The sequence below is a fragment of the Callithrix jacchus genome, chromosome 3 (genome assembly GCF_049354715.1).
Source record: "Callithrix jacchus isolate 240 chromosome 3, calJac240_pri, whole genome shotgun sequence".
In the NCBI taxonomy this organism is placed as follows: domain Eukaryota; kingdom Metazoa; phylum Chordata; class Mammalia; order Primates; family Cebidae; genus Callithrix; species Callithrix jacchus.
The window spans coordinates 162,960,291-162,977,052 of NC_133504.1; the positions used below are offsets into that span (position 1 = coordinate 162,960,291).

At 35.9% G+C, this 16,762-nt stretch overlaps 1 protein-coding gene across 15 annotated transcripts in view; it reads right to left on the minus strand.

Annotated features, from left to right (window-relative positions):
* PCDH7 (protocadherin 7) overlaps nucleotides 1-16,762 on the minus strand; it is a 431,755-nt gene that overhangs the window by 365,183 nt on the left and 49,810 nt on the right. For 8 of the 15 annotated variants that reach the window (XM_035293917.3, XM_035293916.3, XM_017970634.4 and 5 more), the window contains exon 2: nucleotides 112-171. The exons of the other annotated variants lie outside the window; for them this stretch is intronic. In XM_035293917.3, the coding sequence (XP_035149808.1) occupies nucleotides 112-171 (60 nt within the window). The remainder of the gene's footprint in view (nucleotides 1-111; nucleotides 172-16,762) is intronic. 15 annotated transcript variants of the gene reach the window in all.

Below are 16,762 nucleotides of genomic sequence, written 5' to 3' on the forward strand. Positions count from 1 at the left end.
TGATCCTGCCCCTTGGGAATCGATTTCTTTTTACACAAGACAAATCCAGGTCTATTAAGATCCAACATATTGAGTTGGAACATTGCATGTATTTCACTTACGAGCACATACATTCATTTTACACGATTCCTCAATGTGGCCAGAGGGGTTCGTGGTCTGCACTGTATCCACCTATAAAAAATACAAAAATATATGTCTGCTTTACAGGGATGTGAGTAGGGTTTTGCCAGCCTAGTTCCAAAGCTTGGACTGCACCTCTTGGCTGACAGTATTCTTTCCTTCTTTAAGATGTATTTGCAGTAGCCATAACCTCTTTCAGAAGTCATAGAGACATAACAGTCCTTACTGCAATTAACAACCCTAGGACATCTAAATCAATACAGCTGGCTAATCTCAAGGATGCTGTCTCTGACAGGAGATGTTTGCATGGTATAAGAAATATTGCATTTAGTGTGTTTCAGCGTTCAAGCTTTTCTTTATTTTTCTTTTTTTGAGGTGGAGTTTCGCTCTTGTTGCCCAGGCTAGAGTGCAACGGCTTGATCTCAGCTCACTGAAACCTCTGCCTCCCAGATTCAAGCAATTTTCCTGCCATGGCCCTCCAAGTAGCTGGGATTACAGGTATGAGCCACCACGCCCAGCTAATTTTGTATTTTTAGAAGAGGTGGGGTTTCTCCATGTTGGTCAGGCTCGTCTCAAACTTCTGACCTCAGGTGAACCTCCCGCCTAGACCTCCCAAAGTATGGGGTTATAGGGTTGAGCCATCGTGCCCCGCTGAGTTCAAACTTTTCAAGGCTATGAAATGTCAAAACAAGAGGGGCTGGCTGGGTGGGTATTTGTTTGCTTTGTTTATATTACAAATACAAATAAGAATGAAATGGTAACTTTGCTGTTACTGCTTTTACAACTTGCACACACGTCCCTAAGATCTCAGAGATGTGGGCTTGATCTGAATGCTTACACTCTTCCAAGTAGCGCTAGTCTCTTAATTCAATCATTAGATAGCTCACTTTCTCTGTAGAAATCAGGGCAATCCATATGCTACCAAAAAATGGCCTGGTCTCTCGTCAAGGATGAATTACTCCCCTCTTCAAAGTAATGACTATAAAAGGGCAATGCTTCCCAACTTTGTTTCTAGTTTGAACAAATAAAAGTGATGAAAGAAACTCCTTCAAAATATTTTGGTGCTAATGTCAGTTTTAAATAGTGTTAAATATTTCTCTGAACTTGAGCCCGACCAACAGGCCAATTTTTACTTTCAGTGTCAGAAAGTACACAAAGTGTCATTTTTCAATTTGATGGTGGTGCAACTGATGTTAGTAAAATCTTAGTAAGTCTGAATACTGCCAAAAAAATCACTTTCATGGAGTAAACATGGTATATTTCACTATTCAAAGTATTTATTTTTAAGAGTTAGGATCAGAGAAGAGAAATATGCCACCTAATTTCCAAGGTAACAATGCATCAGCACACTAGAGTCAAAGAAAGAAGTTAATGATTTATTTCACTGAATGTTGAACCAACTTATTTGTGAACGTAAACGACGTAATAAAACAAGTAATGACTAATTTTAAAATTAATTGTTTAAAGAACAGAAAATGCATTAAAATGCTCTGACAGTATATTATCAGTGTTAGCTGCATAAATTTAGCAGCATTAAAATATGTCATAATTGTAACATTTAAATTGTATCTTCTTCTAGAAATAAAAATAATTTCTTTCTGTTTCTCTAGCAGCTTTAAAAATTAATATATTTTGGGATATTCCAGTTAATTACATAAAGCACAACACATTTACCAAGGCATCTATAATAAGAGAATTTTATGACTTAAAATTTAAGTTTAAGATAGTTTATCTTCTTTTACACAAGCCATATCACTGTACATTTAACTTTAAAATTCCTTATACACGGATGAAAGCTAAATATTTCAAAGTTTCTGATATTGTGTGTTATTTACTAACCAACTGTAACCACATTAAAGTAAGGTATACCAGGACTACATTAGATTTTCCTACTGTGCACTCCTCCTATACATAATATATTTCCATAGCAGTTGTCAACTATTTAACTATTTTTGTGAAGTTATTAATTTAATTATCACAGTCTATACAAGGCTACAATGTGGTCTATAAAGGCAAATGTTCTTTCTGTTTCTTTTCAGTGTCGACACATGGTTGGTCTGCCCTGAAAATTGGATTGATGAATAAATGCATATTTGGAAATAACCTATTAGGGAAATCATATTACTTTTTATATCACAGAACCACATATCTAATTTTAATACTTTAAAATCACATGGTTATCTTTGACTTTCTATTGTTTGTCATATTATAGATTACGGAATACACCTCTTGAAAACTATAGTAAGTGCTCTTTATTTTACCAGCATCCCACTTTGCCCTGTTTTTCCCATCTCTCTCTTAAATTTAGACTAATAATCTAAAATTTCATTAAGCTTCTCCTGTTAATTTTTATCATGTAATAATAATGTTCTATGTAAAGTTTTCTGCAAGATTTTTAATAAATGAATAAGTAAAACAATTAAAAAAATAGAAAATTATATAGGTGCCAAATGTTTTAAATTTTATTTTCAGGAACTGACTTACACTTTCAACTTAAAAAGCATCCCCAGGAATCTAATGCACTTATAGAGTATATTAATCACACTGCCATGCAGCATACTGAAGTCAACTTATTAAAATGTTATTGAGGAACAGAAAGAAACTCTAGCATTTCATAGGTTGACTACATAAGAGTAGGCTTCTATTTTTGTGGTTTACACTATGATGTGCTGAACAAATGCTACCATGTATTAACACTCACCTGTCACTAAAGCCATAATAAATAGATTCATTCTTACAATTAAAGATTAATGTTTAGAAATAGAAAGTGTATGTCTCAAATCACTTACTGAATTTATACACAACTACTAAGGAATCACCATCCTGAAAACTGTCTTCGGTGAGGGTCAGAGTAGAAATGGATGTTACCAGTATGTGCTGGTTTTGATTTGAATCAGCTAATTAAAATGGCCCTGGAAGCAATTTTCAGATCACAGACACCAAGGAGACAGGCTCTAGTAAATCAGACCAAACCAATCTTTCAGTCAGTTCCAATTCAGCTGAAGTTGTATAGACACAGCCTTTGTCTTCGCCTTTCAACCTTTCTCCTGGATTTGTTCTATCTCCCAGGCAACAAGTCACACACACACACACACACACACACACACACTCTCTCTCTCTCTCTCTCTCTCTCTCTCTCCCTCTCTCTCTAATGGAGATGAAGCCACGTTATTCCTTGAGCACTTTCTACTAAGTTATCTCTGTATCTCACTCAGATTATTCCATTTCCTATCCCGGAGACTAAATTAAGCTGGGAACTTTACGAAAAAAAAAAAAATAGTAAAATGTTAACTCATATAAAACCTGTATTTTTTACCTTCTCTAGGCCTCCCTGGACAACAATAGGTAACTAGTGCTAGGAGGAGAAAACTAAATTATGCAAAGAATCAGAAAAGGACTCAGACCTGGGTACAAGAACACAATCAATACCCACACATGGGAAGAAACCTGTCCTTTATGATTCCAAAAATCTTCAAAACCATAAACAGGGAAATATATATATTTTAAAAGAAATAGATGTCTATTTTTCTTCTTATTTTTATTAGATATGCTTCAATACTAAATCATGCACTATGTAATTGGTGTATGTTAAGTACAAGTTGAACGTGTTTGCATATAATTGGCAATATGTAAAATGATTCTATGAATATTCGTTATCTTTTTCCTTGTCTAATGTTCAAATCTAGGGAAAAATAAAAGGTATAATATAAAAGGCAGAGTGTGGCCCACAACCCAGAAAACCAAATTGATGTTAGTTTCCACTGTCTACAAACAGGAAGTTGGTGTTAACTTTTAGAGCATAAATGTATAATAGAGGAGGGCTGGGCATGGTGGCTCACGCTTGTAATCCAAGCACTTTGGAGATCACCTGAGGCAGGTGATCCAAGCACTTTGGAGGTCACCTGAGGCAGATCACCTGAGGTCGGGAGTTCAAGACCAGCCTGACCAATATGGTGAAACCCTGTCTTTGAAAAAAAAAATGTATAATAGAGGAGCTGAACCATTGGTTAAGAATAATCAATGTTATTATTAACATTGAAAACCTTATCCAGTTTTATTTTTAATACTAGAAAATCATTTGCAATGAAAAACAGGACATATGGTGCACATGGGATTTAGGAAAGTAAAGGACTATGAGAAGGACAATTCTGGGTGGTACTTTGGTATTTTACTTTCTTCTGAATTATACAAATACTGTATCAAAAACCATAAATAATAAGAATTATTAATTACTGTGCAACTCTATAGATGTTGATAGGGCTCAAGGAACACCACCCCAAAATATGGTATCTCAGCATTTGAGAAAACAGCAGGAGTAGGAAAGCCCACTCTCACCTTCCCCTTGCCCTTCCCCCTTGAAGCAGGTCATCAGACCCTCACTTGAGAGGTGCCCTCCACATACCCAGAGGAAAGGAACATCCTTATCTCTGAAGACACATTGCCACATAGAAGTATCTGAACAAATAGGCCTTGCTAAGTTCCCCCTAGTTTATAACCATTAAATCACACCTCCTTTGTCCATTCATACTTTTCTACAACTACCCATCTCTTCCTCAAACCCAAGCAAAAAAAAATATGCTTACGGCAAGGCGCGATGGCTCACGCCTGTAATCCACGCACTTTTGGAGGCTGAGGTGGGCAGGTCACAAGGTCAAGAGTTCAAGACCAGCCTGGCTAACGTGGTCAAACCCCATTTCTACTAAAATTACAAAAATTAGCTGGGCATAGGGGCACGCACCTGTAATCCCACCTACTCAGGAGGCTAAGGCAAGAGACTCCCTTGAACCTGGGAAGCGGAGGTTGCAGGAAGCTGAGATCTCGCCACTGCACTCCAGCCTGTGTGACAGAGCAAGACTCCATCTCAAAATATGTGTGTGTGTGTGTGTGTGTGTGTGTATACATATTTTAATATATTAATTTGCATGCTTTGCTGTTATTATCAGCTGAGGTGGGGAGTTCAAGATGAGCCTGACCAACATGGAGAAATCCCATCTCTACTAAAAAATATAAAATTAGCTGGGTATGGTAGTGTATGCCGGTAATCCCAGCTACTTGGGAATCTGAGGCAGGAGAGTCGCTTGAACTGGGGAGGTGGAGAAAAAAGTAAACATGTATGTATATGCTTAGCAATGGCTAAAGAAATCTTTTCTCCCCTACAATGTTTATTACAAGATTGCATTTAACTATCTAATTTAACCTCATAAAGTCCTTGTAAAGTAAAAATAATAGTTTTGCTCATTTTACACTTGGGACAGAAGCTCAGAGAGTTTAATCTTCTTATATAAAATCACACAGGTAAGTAGTAGAATTAGTGCTCAAATCAAATAGGTTCCCTTACACTATGTTTCCTCATATTTATTTTTTTAAATCCAAGTTAAAATCTTTTAAAAATAGCAGTTATCATTGCAGATATCTCCATTTTTGTCATGGTTTAAGAAAAAAATAACCAAACTTATATAAATTTCCTAAGCTAACATAAACGAAAGTGTTAAGAAGCTAGGTTCTAGAAATTTCAGTATATATCATACTCTATCATGGTTATTTAAATTCACAAATATATAAAGATTCTATAATTATTTAAATAGATGCATACATAAGAAGCAACTTCACATACCTGAAAGCTGTCTAAATTGCAACAAGAAAAAGAACAAATTAAAAGAGTCATTTTATCCAAAGAAAGGGAAATCTATACTCATTTACATGTGTATTGTATACACACACACACAAAGGCCATTAGCACCATTCCAACTAAGTTCTTAAAAAGAAATATTTCAGACTGCGAGTCAACCACTGGTTAACTACGTAAGAAAAGGAGACAGAAAGTATTATATGAATTCCTCATCATAGATACTCCGCCCTGACTTCAGAGTATAAATGATTTGGAAACCAACAAAAGAATGCCTTGGGTTGGATAGCTAAGCAATCAATGTTTACTGACTGACTGTTAAAATCATGGAATCTCAGCATTCATAAGAAAGAATACCATAGGTTATGTATCAGTTCAGTCCTGTAAGAGGCATGAAAGAAATACAAAGCACCATGAAGCAGTCCTCGGTCTGAGGAAACTTTTATTTATCTTTTGAAATGGCAAAACTATTTCCCATAATTTTACTTTCTTGGCTCTTACCAAGGTTACAATCTGCTTATATGAACAAAGTTGACAGGAAGATACAAGGTGAGGTCAGAACACAGTGAGTGAGAGGATTTAGTTTCCCTGCCTAAACCAGAGATTTCCTTAATTCCACTCAACTCTGTCATGAGCTGTTGTTCCTATTTGCTCTGCTTAGTTTAAGCCTACATATAGTAAGGTCGAGTATGATAATAAAAACAAACAAACAAACAAACAAAACTGTCCTGAACATCCTCAATTAGATGTACACACACAAATTAATTCAATAACTATCAAAAGGCAGAGTATTCCACTAAAACAACTATTTGTCAAGAAAACGCTAATGTATTCAAGTACTTAAAGACTGGTGCTCTAAGAGCCTATTCTTTAATGTTAAATCATGTTTCTCTTGGTCCATATTTTATAAAACGACTATTTTTTCATAAACAGGAAACTTTGGAAATTCTCATTTTCTTTGTTTTTTTATTCTTTTTTCTTTTCTTTTCTTTTCTTTTTTTTTTTTTTAAAGACAGAGTCTTGCTCTGTCACCCAGGCTGGAGTGCAGTGGCGAGATCTTGGCTCACTGCATCTTCTGCCTCCTGGATTCAAGTGATTCTCTGCCTCGGCCTCCAGGGTAGCTAGCTAATTTTTGTATCTTTAGTAGAGATGGGGTTTTGCCATGTTGGCCAGACTTGTCTCGAAGTCCTGACCTCAGGTGATCTGCCCACCTCCACCTCCCAAAGCGCTAGGATTACAGGTGTGAGCCACCACACCTGGCCAGAAAAACAATTATTTTAAAGAAACACCCTTTCTAAATCACAGAAACATGGAGATTACTAGAATAGACCATACCACTATGCACTATGTAAGTAAAACATTAAAATGGATCCCAGCTTTAGAGTTCTAATTACTTTTGGCCGAAGTTAAGAGTTAATAATGCATTTCCATTCTGAAGGCTCATAATACAAATGTAAAATGGCTGGGTGCAGTGGCTCACACCTGTAATCCCAGCACTTTGGCCAAGGTGGGCAGAAGTCGAGACCAGCCTGATGGTCAGAAGTCGAGACCAGCCTGACCAACATGGAAAAACCCTCTCTCTACTAAAAAATACAAAATTAGTGGGATATGATGGCACATGTCTGTAATCCCAGCTACTTGAGAGGCTGAGGCAGGAGAGCTACTTGAACCCGGGAGGTGGAGGTTGCAGTAAGCCGAGATCATGCCATTGTACTCCGGCCTGGGCAGCAAGAGCGAAACTCCGTCTCAAAAAAAGAGAAAAAGTAAAATGATACAAACGTAAACTATATTCACTTGCCAAGGCTGCCTGAGAGGAACAGAGACTAGATGCTAATGAGAAGATGAAGTGAATAGCAGGTTTGGCTGTCCTTAAATGACATTGAAATTGCAATCATCTGCCTGAAAAATTGAGAGCTACTTGGGGAGCCTTGAACACCCACAGAGTACAGTAGAAAGCACAAAGTATTTCCAGGTGATGGATAAACTCACTAACAGTTTGATCTACTAACAAGCAAATTAAGTAAATGTCCAAGGAATTACTTGAGACCTGAATTTGTACATATGAAATAGGACAAAATTAGAATTTCCAAAGTTTCCTGTTTATGAAAAATATGTTAAAAATCTAAGAATTGGCACAGTGATTTTATATATATATATATATATCCCTTTGGTTGATAACAGATGATTTTATAAGTTGAAATAATGCTCTTTTAATATGATTTGTGGTTTACCAAAGAGTGTACGCTTTTGGACCATTAGAAAGTTCTAGAAATGTTTTCAGATATACTTTTTGTAAACAATAAGACATTGATTTAATTATGTTCATTCATATGAACATATTTAAATATTGATTTTAGTACACAGAAAGATATTACATTACTATCTAAGGTAGAAATATAATTTCAGAAATAAGAAGGCCAGGGGCCAGGCACAGTGTCTCATGCCTATAATCCCAGCACTTTGGGAGGTGGAGGCAAGTGGATTGTCTGAGTGCAGGAGTTCAAGACCAGCCTGGGCAACATGACAAAACCCCATCTCTACAAAAAATAACAACTAAAAAAAAACCCCAAAAAACAGCCAGGCATGTTGGTGAGCACCTGTAATAATCCCAGCTACTCAGGAGGCTGAGGCAGGAGAATTGCTTCAACCGGGAGGTAGAGGTTGCAGTGAACAGAGACTGCAGCACTGCACTCCAGCTTGGGCAACAGAGGGAGACTCCATCACCAGAAACAAATAAACAGAGAAGGAGGCCATTTGGAATCATTCTCTACTAGATTATTCAGTTTACTAGTGATAATGCTGAAATCCAGAAGGGTGATAGACATGCTCATTATAACATTGCAGACCCCAGATAAAACTCAAATGTATTAATTCTCAATTCAGTTCTCTATTTCCACTTAAATGATAAGAATTATATCACAAATACATTGAAGATTTGGGAATGAGATGATTTAAATGAAGACTAAGTATCTCTAATTCCAGTATAACCCAGTTGTGAAATGCAGGAAAGATAAATAAGTTACATCAGCATCCTTTTAATTGATAGCAAATTTTGCATTAATGTCAGTTGGTTCATAAGAAGGAATAAATGGGCAATGCAAAAATCTCAGCAAAATGTGTTAAATATCAAAACAATATTCTTTGTAGTAAAGTTTCTGTGTGATGTGAGATGAACTTGCAGAATCTCCTTTTATTTTTGAAGAGTTTGAAAAAATCATAAAAAATAAAAGTTACTTTAAGCCAAGCTTTGTCATAGTTTCATTTTAAATTTTGGTGGGATGGTCCCAATCAATATAACATATAATTTTAATATGCATACTGTATGAAAAGCACTGAAAATCTTACACTTCAAAATAGGTCATAAGTCTTAAAATGCTTAATTACAAGGCAATATGGTGTTTCTCAACAGACAAAAAAAGATTATTTGCTTTTATTTTGCTCTTTTGTCTTATAAGTGCAGTGTGATGTATTGGTTTAATTAAAGTTTACCAAATTATCAGAAGGATTTTATGTGCTGCAAATAATTGGCTTTTTGTTTCTGCTCACTTTTTGTTAATGGAAGCAGATTTTTTTTTTTTTTTATAATACTTGGTATAAGATACCAGAACACTACAGGAAAGAAAGGCAAATGAGATGGCTAATGAGGTGACCTTTGGCATTTTGGACTGGAAATAAAATGAAGCCTGCACAAATGCAATGAAAAAGTCAATGTTTCCAAAGGGTTAAAAAGATAGATCATACTATGGCTGAGAGCCAAACTATACCAAGAATCCTACCATATATAAAAATGACAATTCTATTAATAGGAAAAGCTGATAGCCCCTAAAATTAAGTAAAAGGTACAAGTAGATAAAGATTTTTTAAATGTATATTAGAATGAATCAATTGTTTTACATGAAAGATTTAAGTTGTAATTCAGATGAGAGTTACAGTAGCAGATCCCTCTATAATAATAGGCAAATGTAGCACACAAGTGAACAGAGAATTAATCAAGTAACATACTAATGAAAGTTGTTTCAGAAAGTAACAGTACTAACATAATCACTCTTACTAAAGGTGAGTGAGAACAAATTTTAATTAAAATATAAAAGTATTTACATTACACTGGTATTTCTAACAGTAATATAATAAAAACTGAGAATGGCCTCTGAACCTGAAATCAGTCCACTGATTATGGAATCCGAAAGTCAGAAATTAAGAGTGACTCCAATGTAGAGTGATTCTAAAGCACTTTACAAAATATTCACAGGACAGAAATGATAATCAGCAGTGCTTTTTGTTAAAAATAAAATTATGTGATCACCACTCATTTACTACTGTCTTGAAAGAAGCATAAATCTATGTATTACAGGGTTCCTGAAATGTTTGAGCTTTTAATTCATCCTCTGATTTACTTTAAAAATTTTTTCTGCTGCTATTCTTGGAGTCAAAATATTTTAAGAGTTTCAATTAGTGATACTAACATTCTACTGAGAGTTTATGAGAATTTATGAGGTCTCAGGCTGATGCACAACGCACAAGGTCAGTAGGAAGTAAATACTATCCAGTAACCACATTTAACAAAGAAGGAACTCAGGAACTGAGAAATTAATGTGTCCCAAATTACAGATCTTAAAGAAAAAAAAAAAAAAAAAAGAAGCATCCAGGCAGTATGGAAATTTTAAGCACAGGAAGTCTCACCCTAGACTTTGTTCTCTTAAATAAACTGCACTCTGCTGACTCTCCAATTAGCGATTACATTGTTCTTAAAAGTTTGACAAAACTTGCTATAGCTTTTCAAATGTACCTTGACAACATTTTTCAGGTAGGGAATATTATTGGGATTTTTGATATATCCATAAAAAATAGTATCTAACCTTATGTTCTTAATTGAAACTCTCTCTCCTACTTACACAGACACACACACACACCACACCACGTATCAAAATAATAATCATATTTCTGAAGAACAACCAAAATGTGTACCTCATGATATACTCAAATGTTGTTAAGTCTGAAGGTTTCCCTCATTTCTTAAAGGCACGACTTTGTTCTTGTGAAATCTCATAACCCCAAAATGTGCCAAACTAAAAATTATGCCAAGAAAATAATAGTCTTCCCAACTGGTGATACAGTTTTTCTATAATTCTCTCATTGGTTGTCTCTGAAAAACAACTCTTAGGAAGGAGTGTTCCTTAGTGAGTGCCCATGCATATTTTGAGCAGATATACTTGATTTACTTCATTTGTTTCAAGCCAAATAGTGAAAGCGAATCTTTGACAAAACTGTCATCTTTAAAACACGGTGATATTTCATTTTCCCCTTCTGCACTATTTAGATTGCTTCGAACTGAAATGCTTCCAGCAGCTTCTATGTCCAATTTTTCAAAGCTGTCACTTCCTAGCAAATCTGCTTAAGCAAAATACTTATGTTTTTAGAAAACAGAACAAACATACATTATAGAATACAATCCATTCTTCTTTGCAGATCAGAGTCTCATTCAAGAATGGGAACTTGGAAGAACACATGGAAATAAATTAGAAGATGACTATGATGGATTGGTTTAAGTCAATGAATCTGGTACACCTCTGATTACTTTCCAAAGATACACTTGGACTTAGTTCAATATAGTTTTTCACACAATAATCATATCAAAATGTTATTTTCAATGCATTCACCAAAGTTCATAAAATGTAAAAGAACACATCCAGAGGAAAATGGGACAATGAAAGACGATCACAGTTACTCTTCCTTGGTTCATGTCTACAGCCACTATTATAATGTACTTGTCATCATGCTATGTCTCAGAGGGAAATGAAAAATGGCCAAGCATTACACTTGCTGACCTCTGGCCTTTCTGAAATGTGGGCATCAAAACTCATTTTTTTAAATTGTTTTTGGAGATGGAATCTTGCTCTGTTGCCCAGGCTGGAGTGCAGTGGAGTGATCTCGGCTCACTGCAACCTCTGCCTCCCGGGTTCAAGTGATTCACCTGCCTCAGGCTCCCAAATAGCTGAGATTATAGGTACACACCACCAAAACTGGGTAATTTTTGTATTTTTAGTAGAGATGGGGTTTCACCATGTTGGTCTCAAACTCCTGATCTCGTAATCCGCCCCCCTTCCCTCCCAAAGTGCTGGGATTATTGGCGTGACCCACTATGCTCAGCCAATAACTCATATTTTATAATAGCTGAATAAGAGAAAACATAACAGAAGCAAAATTCAAAATAATGATTATAAGAATCAACTGAATAAAAGGAAACAAAACTTGTCATACCTAAGCAACTTCCAAATGTAGGAATAAATATGTTTTGAGAAAGGTTCAGTGATGCTGTCTTGAAATATTACTCAATATCCTTAGCATAGAGTATACTTTCTGAATACACACACACACACACTCCAAGTTGTATATATTTAGATATACAATATTTATCATAGGTGGAACTTATTCCCCACTATGCATGGTTAAATAATGCTGGCTGAAATTAATCTTTTCAAAATTACGCATTAAAAATTACCTAAGACTTACAATTCCTTCCATTACTTTAAAAAATCCAGTCATGTCTCAGCAAAAGCCAAGACTGCTTATGGTGTACAATCTGAAACCCAATTCTCTCTCGGCACTTTAACACTAGATCTGTCACCCTTTAACACCACAAAATCAATACCCTGGAATGTCATGGTTCTCTGATGGCCCACAGAGTCAAGGCATGATCAATTTCAACTTCCTTACTAGACAGAAATAGACTTAGATAAATAAAAGATTTCATTCAAGTTAAATTCAATAAAACAAAAGAATAAAGGTAGAAGGAGTCAAAGTTGTTAGAATTCAATCCAATAAATTCACACTTAAGGCTAAATCAATTTTTAAGCCAAAAAAATTGCACACCTACTCAAAAGGTATATATTATAACTTTTAAAAAGCATACAAATTACTCCAATCCACAGATTAAGAAATACTATCAGTTAGGTATGTCCATTTCCTTCATTACATTTGGTAATAAGCAGAAGGATGGCATCTAAGTTCTATACTATGTATCCCTAGAACATAAGAGCAAAATTTTATATTTCTTGTCATAAACTGTATATCCAATATGTAGAGCAGTCCCTGATTCAGAGTAAGCTCTAAATAAATATCTGATTACTCTATAAAAAAGTGTTGCATACATTAAACATATCTGGTACATAGACTCTGTGAGGGCAAAGGCTCACTCCTTGTTTACGACAATACCCCTGGCTTCCGTAGTGCCTAGCACACTAGTAGCACTCAATAAACATCTGCTGATTTGAATAAACAGATGATTCTGTGGGATTTAATTGACAGATTTCAAGAATTTTTTCTGTAATAAACACTTTATACACCAGCGGTTTTGTTTTGCTTCTAAATTTTGACAAACATAAACACAAAGGCTTATTAGTTAGTAATGCTTTAAAAAGCCAGGCCTAACAGTTAGGAGGCATGGAGTGTGGTTTTGGTTCACTAACTTGCTGTGTAACTTTGCCTCTCCACGTCTCTCCAGTTTCATCTATAAAATGCAAAGGAAGGGTACAGAGAGAACGAGATGGTTCTCAAGTATCCTCTTGGGAATATGTAGGTATACACCCTCTTGGTTATGTGTAGTGACAGGGATTCAGAAGAAATCAATGAAACGGACTCTAGAGGTCAGATAAAAGTGGGAAAGGAATCCTATTAAGAGAGTTAAAAGAAATTGAAATCACTAAATTGAGCAAAGAAAATGCTGAAAAAGTTAAGTGAAGCAAACCAGCATGGGACAAGTTAGAAGCATGTGGTACCAAGACCTCAGTTCCTACTTCCAGTCCCACTAAGGGGAGTATGGGATGGCCCGTTACTTTGTCTTCCAATGTCATAAAAATTAAAAAGAAAAATATTCAGGATGGTGGGCAGGAGGAAAGCAGCACCATGATTCTTCAGTGCAAGTTGCTGATGACTTCTAGAGTCTTGTATAAGAAAAACATAAACCCCTCATTCCATTATGGTTAATCTGTTACTTGCAGCTCAGTGCATTCCTAAGCAATACAGTTTCAAAAAAGAAAAAGAAAAACAGAATTAAAAAAAGAATTAGCCAAAAAAAGAGAAGAGAAGAAAAACCCAATATATGATTATGAGGGATCCATGATGCTACTAACAGACACTAAATACAGGGCTGTGAGTGTTTTCATCTGCTATCATGTTTCACATACTTTTCTAACGCTGACACCTTGCAGAAAGGACACTACTTTCAAGTGTAATAACTCTGAACTAGGAATCAGAAGACATGGGTTTCACTTCTGGCTCTTCCACTAAAACCACACTCAACTTTTAGCAAGAATTATTTCAATATTAGATAGAAAGTAGGCCAGGAGAGGTGACTCATGACTGTAATCCCAACACTTTGGGAGGCCAGCTGGGAGATCAGGATTTTGAGACCAGACTGGCCAAAATGGTGAAACTCCATCTCTACAAAAATACAAAAATTAGCTGGGTGCGGTGGCACACGCCTATAGTCCCAGCTATTTGGGAGGTTGAGGCTTGAGAATCACTTAAACCTGGGAGACAGAGGTTGCAGGGAGCTGAGATTGTGCTGCTGCACTCAAGCCTGGGCAACAAAGTGGGACTTTGTATTAAATAAAAAAGGATTAAATAAACAAATAAATAATTAATTAGAAACTATAGCATTTCTTTGATAAAGGAATTATTAACAATATAATGCATGTAAAAACGCTTTAAAAAATTTATAGCACTTTACTAATAGCTGTGTATGTGGGATGACATAAGTAAAACACTGAGCACAATTTTGGGCACAGAGTGAGTGCTTATTTATCATGAACACTGTTAATATACAAAGATACCTGTCCATAGTTCCATGAGAAAATCCCTGCCTTTGCTAGAGACAGTCCTTCAGAGGGCACATTCCTGCCTCATGAATCTTCCCTCCTAGGCATAGTAGATGGAATGAAGAATTAACTTTTAATCCAAGCAGAGCCAGAGTTTCTCTCCCTGGCATTTGAAATACTCACTCAAATACAGTAGCAGTTTTGTTGGCAAATAGGCATATAACAGGCAAATTCAGGAACTATGAAGTTATCAGCCATGGTTTACCTCTAGAGAAGAAAAAGATAACAGAAGGGGGAAGAAGGGAGAGAGAATAAACATAATGGTCTTGAATTTCTAATCCATTTCTTAAGACCGGGTCCCAAGACTGTGGCATAATAGATCTTTCACTAATTTCTCTTATGGGAAACCAAAATGTTAAAACTAAATATATTCATTTTAGTGTTGGCATTGAAACAGGTTATCAAGTTGTTTATACAAAATCTGAATCTATGACAGTGTATAAGAAAAGGCAACCCATGGCTAAGTACTGTGGCTCAGGCCTGTAATCCCAGCACTTTGGAAGGCCAACGCAGGCCAATCACCTGAGGTCAGGAGTTTGAGACCCACCTGGCCAACATGGTGAAACCCCATCTCTACTAAAAGCGGGTACCTGTGATCACAGCCACTCAGGAGGCTGAGGGATGAGAATCGCTTGAACCCTGGATACAGAGGTCGCAATAAACTGAGATCACATCAATGCACTCCAGCCTGGATGACAGAGCAAAGCTCCATCTCAAAAACAAAAACAAAAGGCTATCCATATTCCCTTCTGTTTCTAAGGTTTTCCGTTACCTCTATGATTTTATGATAAAATTTCGTAAAGCATTTTATGAAATAAAAAGGCATTTACAATTAATAACAGAGGATAATTTCCTATTTATTTACGATTCCCCATGTCTGCAATCATTAAAGAAAATATTAGATTAGTTAAAATCTTAGTTACAAAATATTTCCTGGAATGTTCAATTTAAGTGTCTCCTTGCAAAACAAAATAAGTGAAAATCACATTTATGTATAAAACTGTGTACTTCTTTTCTGTGGGCAGCAAAGAGCCCCAGGAAGAAAATAGATTTTAGGTGCCAAGGAAACAGAACTGACCAACTTCTAACCACCCCCACCCCCTATGAGTGTCTACTGAATGTGAAGATCCTCTGACCGCATGATGGTACCCAGATCCTAGAATCAAATTATGGCTTTTCTGAAGGTGGGCACAGCCAAATTGCTAAATCCTTTTGGATGGAGTCCCAGATCCAAGGCCTTATGTTTATAGTCTTGTTTTGTTTTGTTGACAATGAAGTACAACTTCTGAGTTTCCCTATAATCCTAATTTAACAACAGTCATTTGTCAGATCTAGAACTGGTTCAAATATGGTTCTTTTTCTGTAGCTAGGGCAAAATTATGAATTTGTTCAAATCAGAAACACAAATTAAAAATAAGAAACGTGAAGGAATATTTCCATCTGGCAACCATAACTAGATCAAATAACACCTATTTACAACACTCAGGTAACTTGCTTTGACAGGGAAATGTTAGCTCCCAACGGAAGTAAGTTTAAGATGTGACCTTCCCTGAACAGAAAAGACCTAATCCAGTGTTCACACTTTACGTTGTCACTGCTCAGATCTAAACTGTCTGCTGTCTTGTGGTGTTCCGTGGTAGGAAAACAAATAGTTGTACAAAGTAAGCTCATATCTTGCATAATTTCTTTCATAATAAATCATCTAGTGTATATGATTGTTTTTTAAAAAGACAAATGAAAGTCTTGTTTTCTGCTTCAAAATGAGGTTCTTGTGTAACTTCAGCTCTAACAAATGGAATATGGGGAAAATTATTAATGACGCTTTTGTTCAATTCTCCAGTTTTTTTAATGGGAAAGCTATATTTCATTCCTATATACTTAATAGGAATTTTGGCATGCTTCCAGCTTATAATTATCTAGAAGCACATACTATAACTTTAATTATAACTTCTAAGCTAGAAGAGTAGTTAGCATGATGTAGTCATTCAATTACTGTTACTATAGTGAATGATTCTATAAAGGCAAAAGAATACAAGTTATCACCCAGTGAGCACACGATTCCCACCTGAGTTTCATATTTCTCTTTCCATCTACTTCACCCCAAACAGTTTCCATAACAAACACATTGGGTAATAGAGCC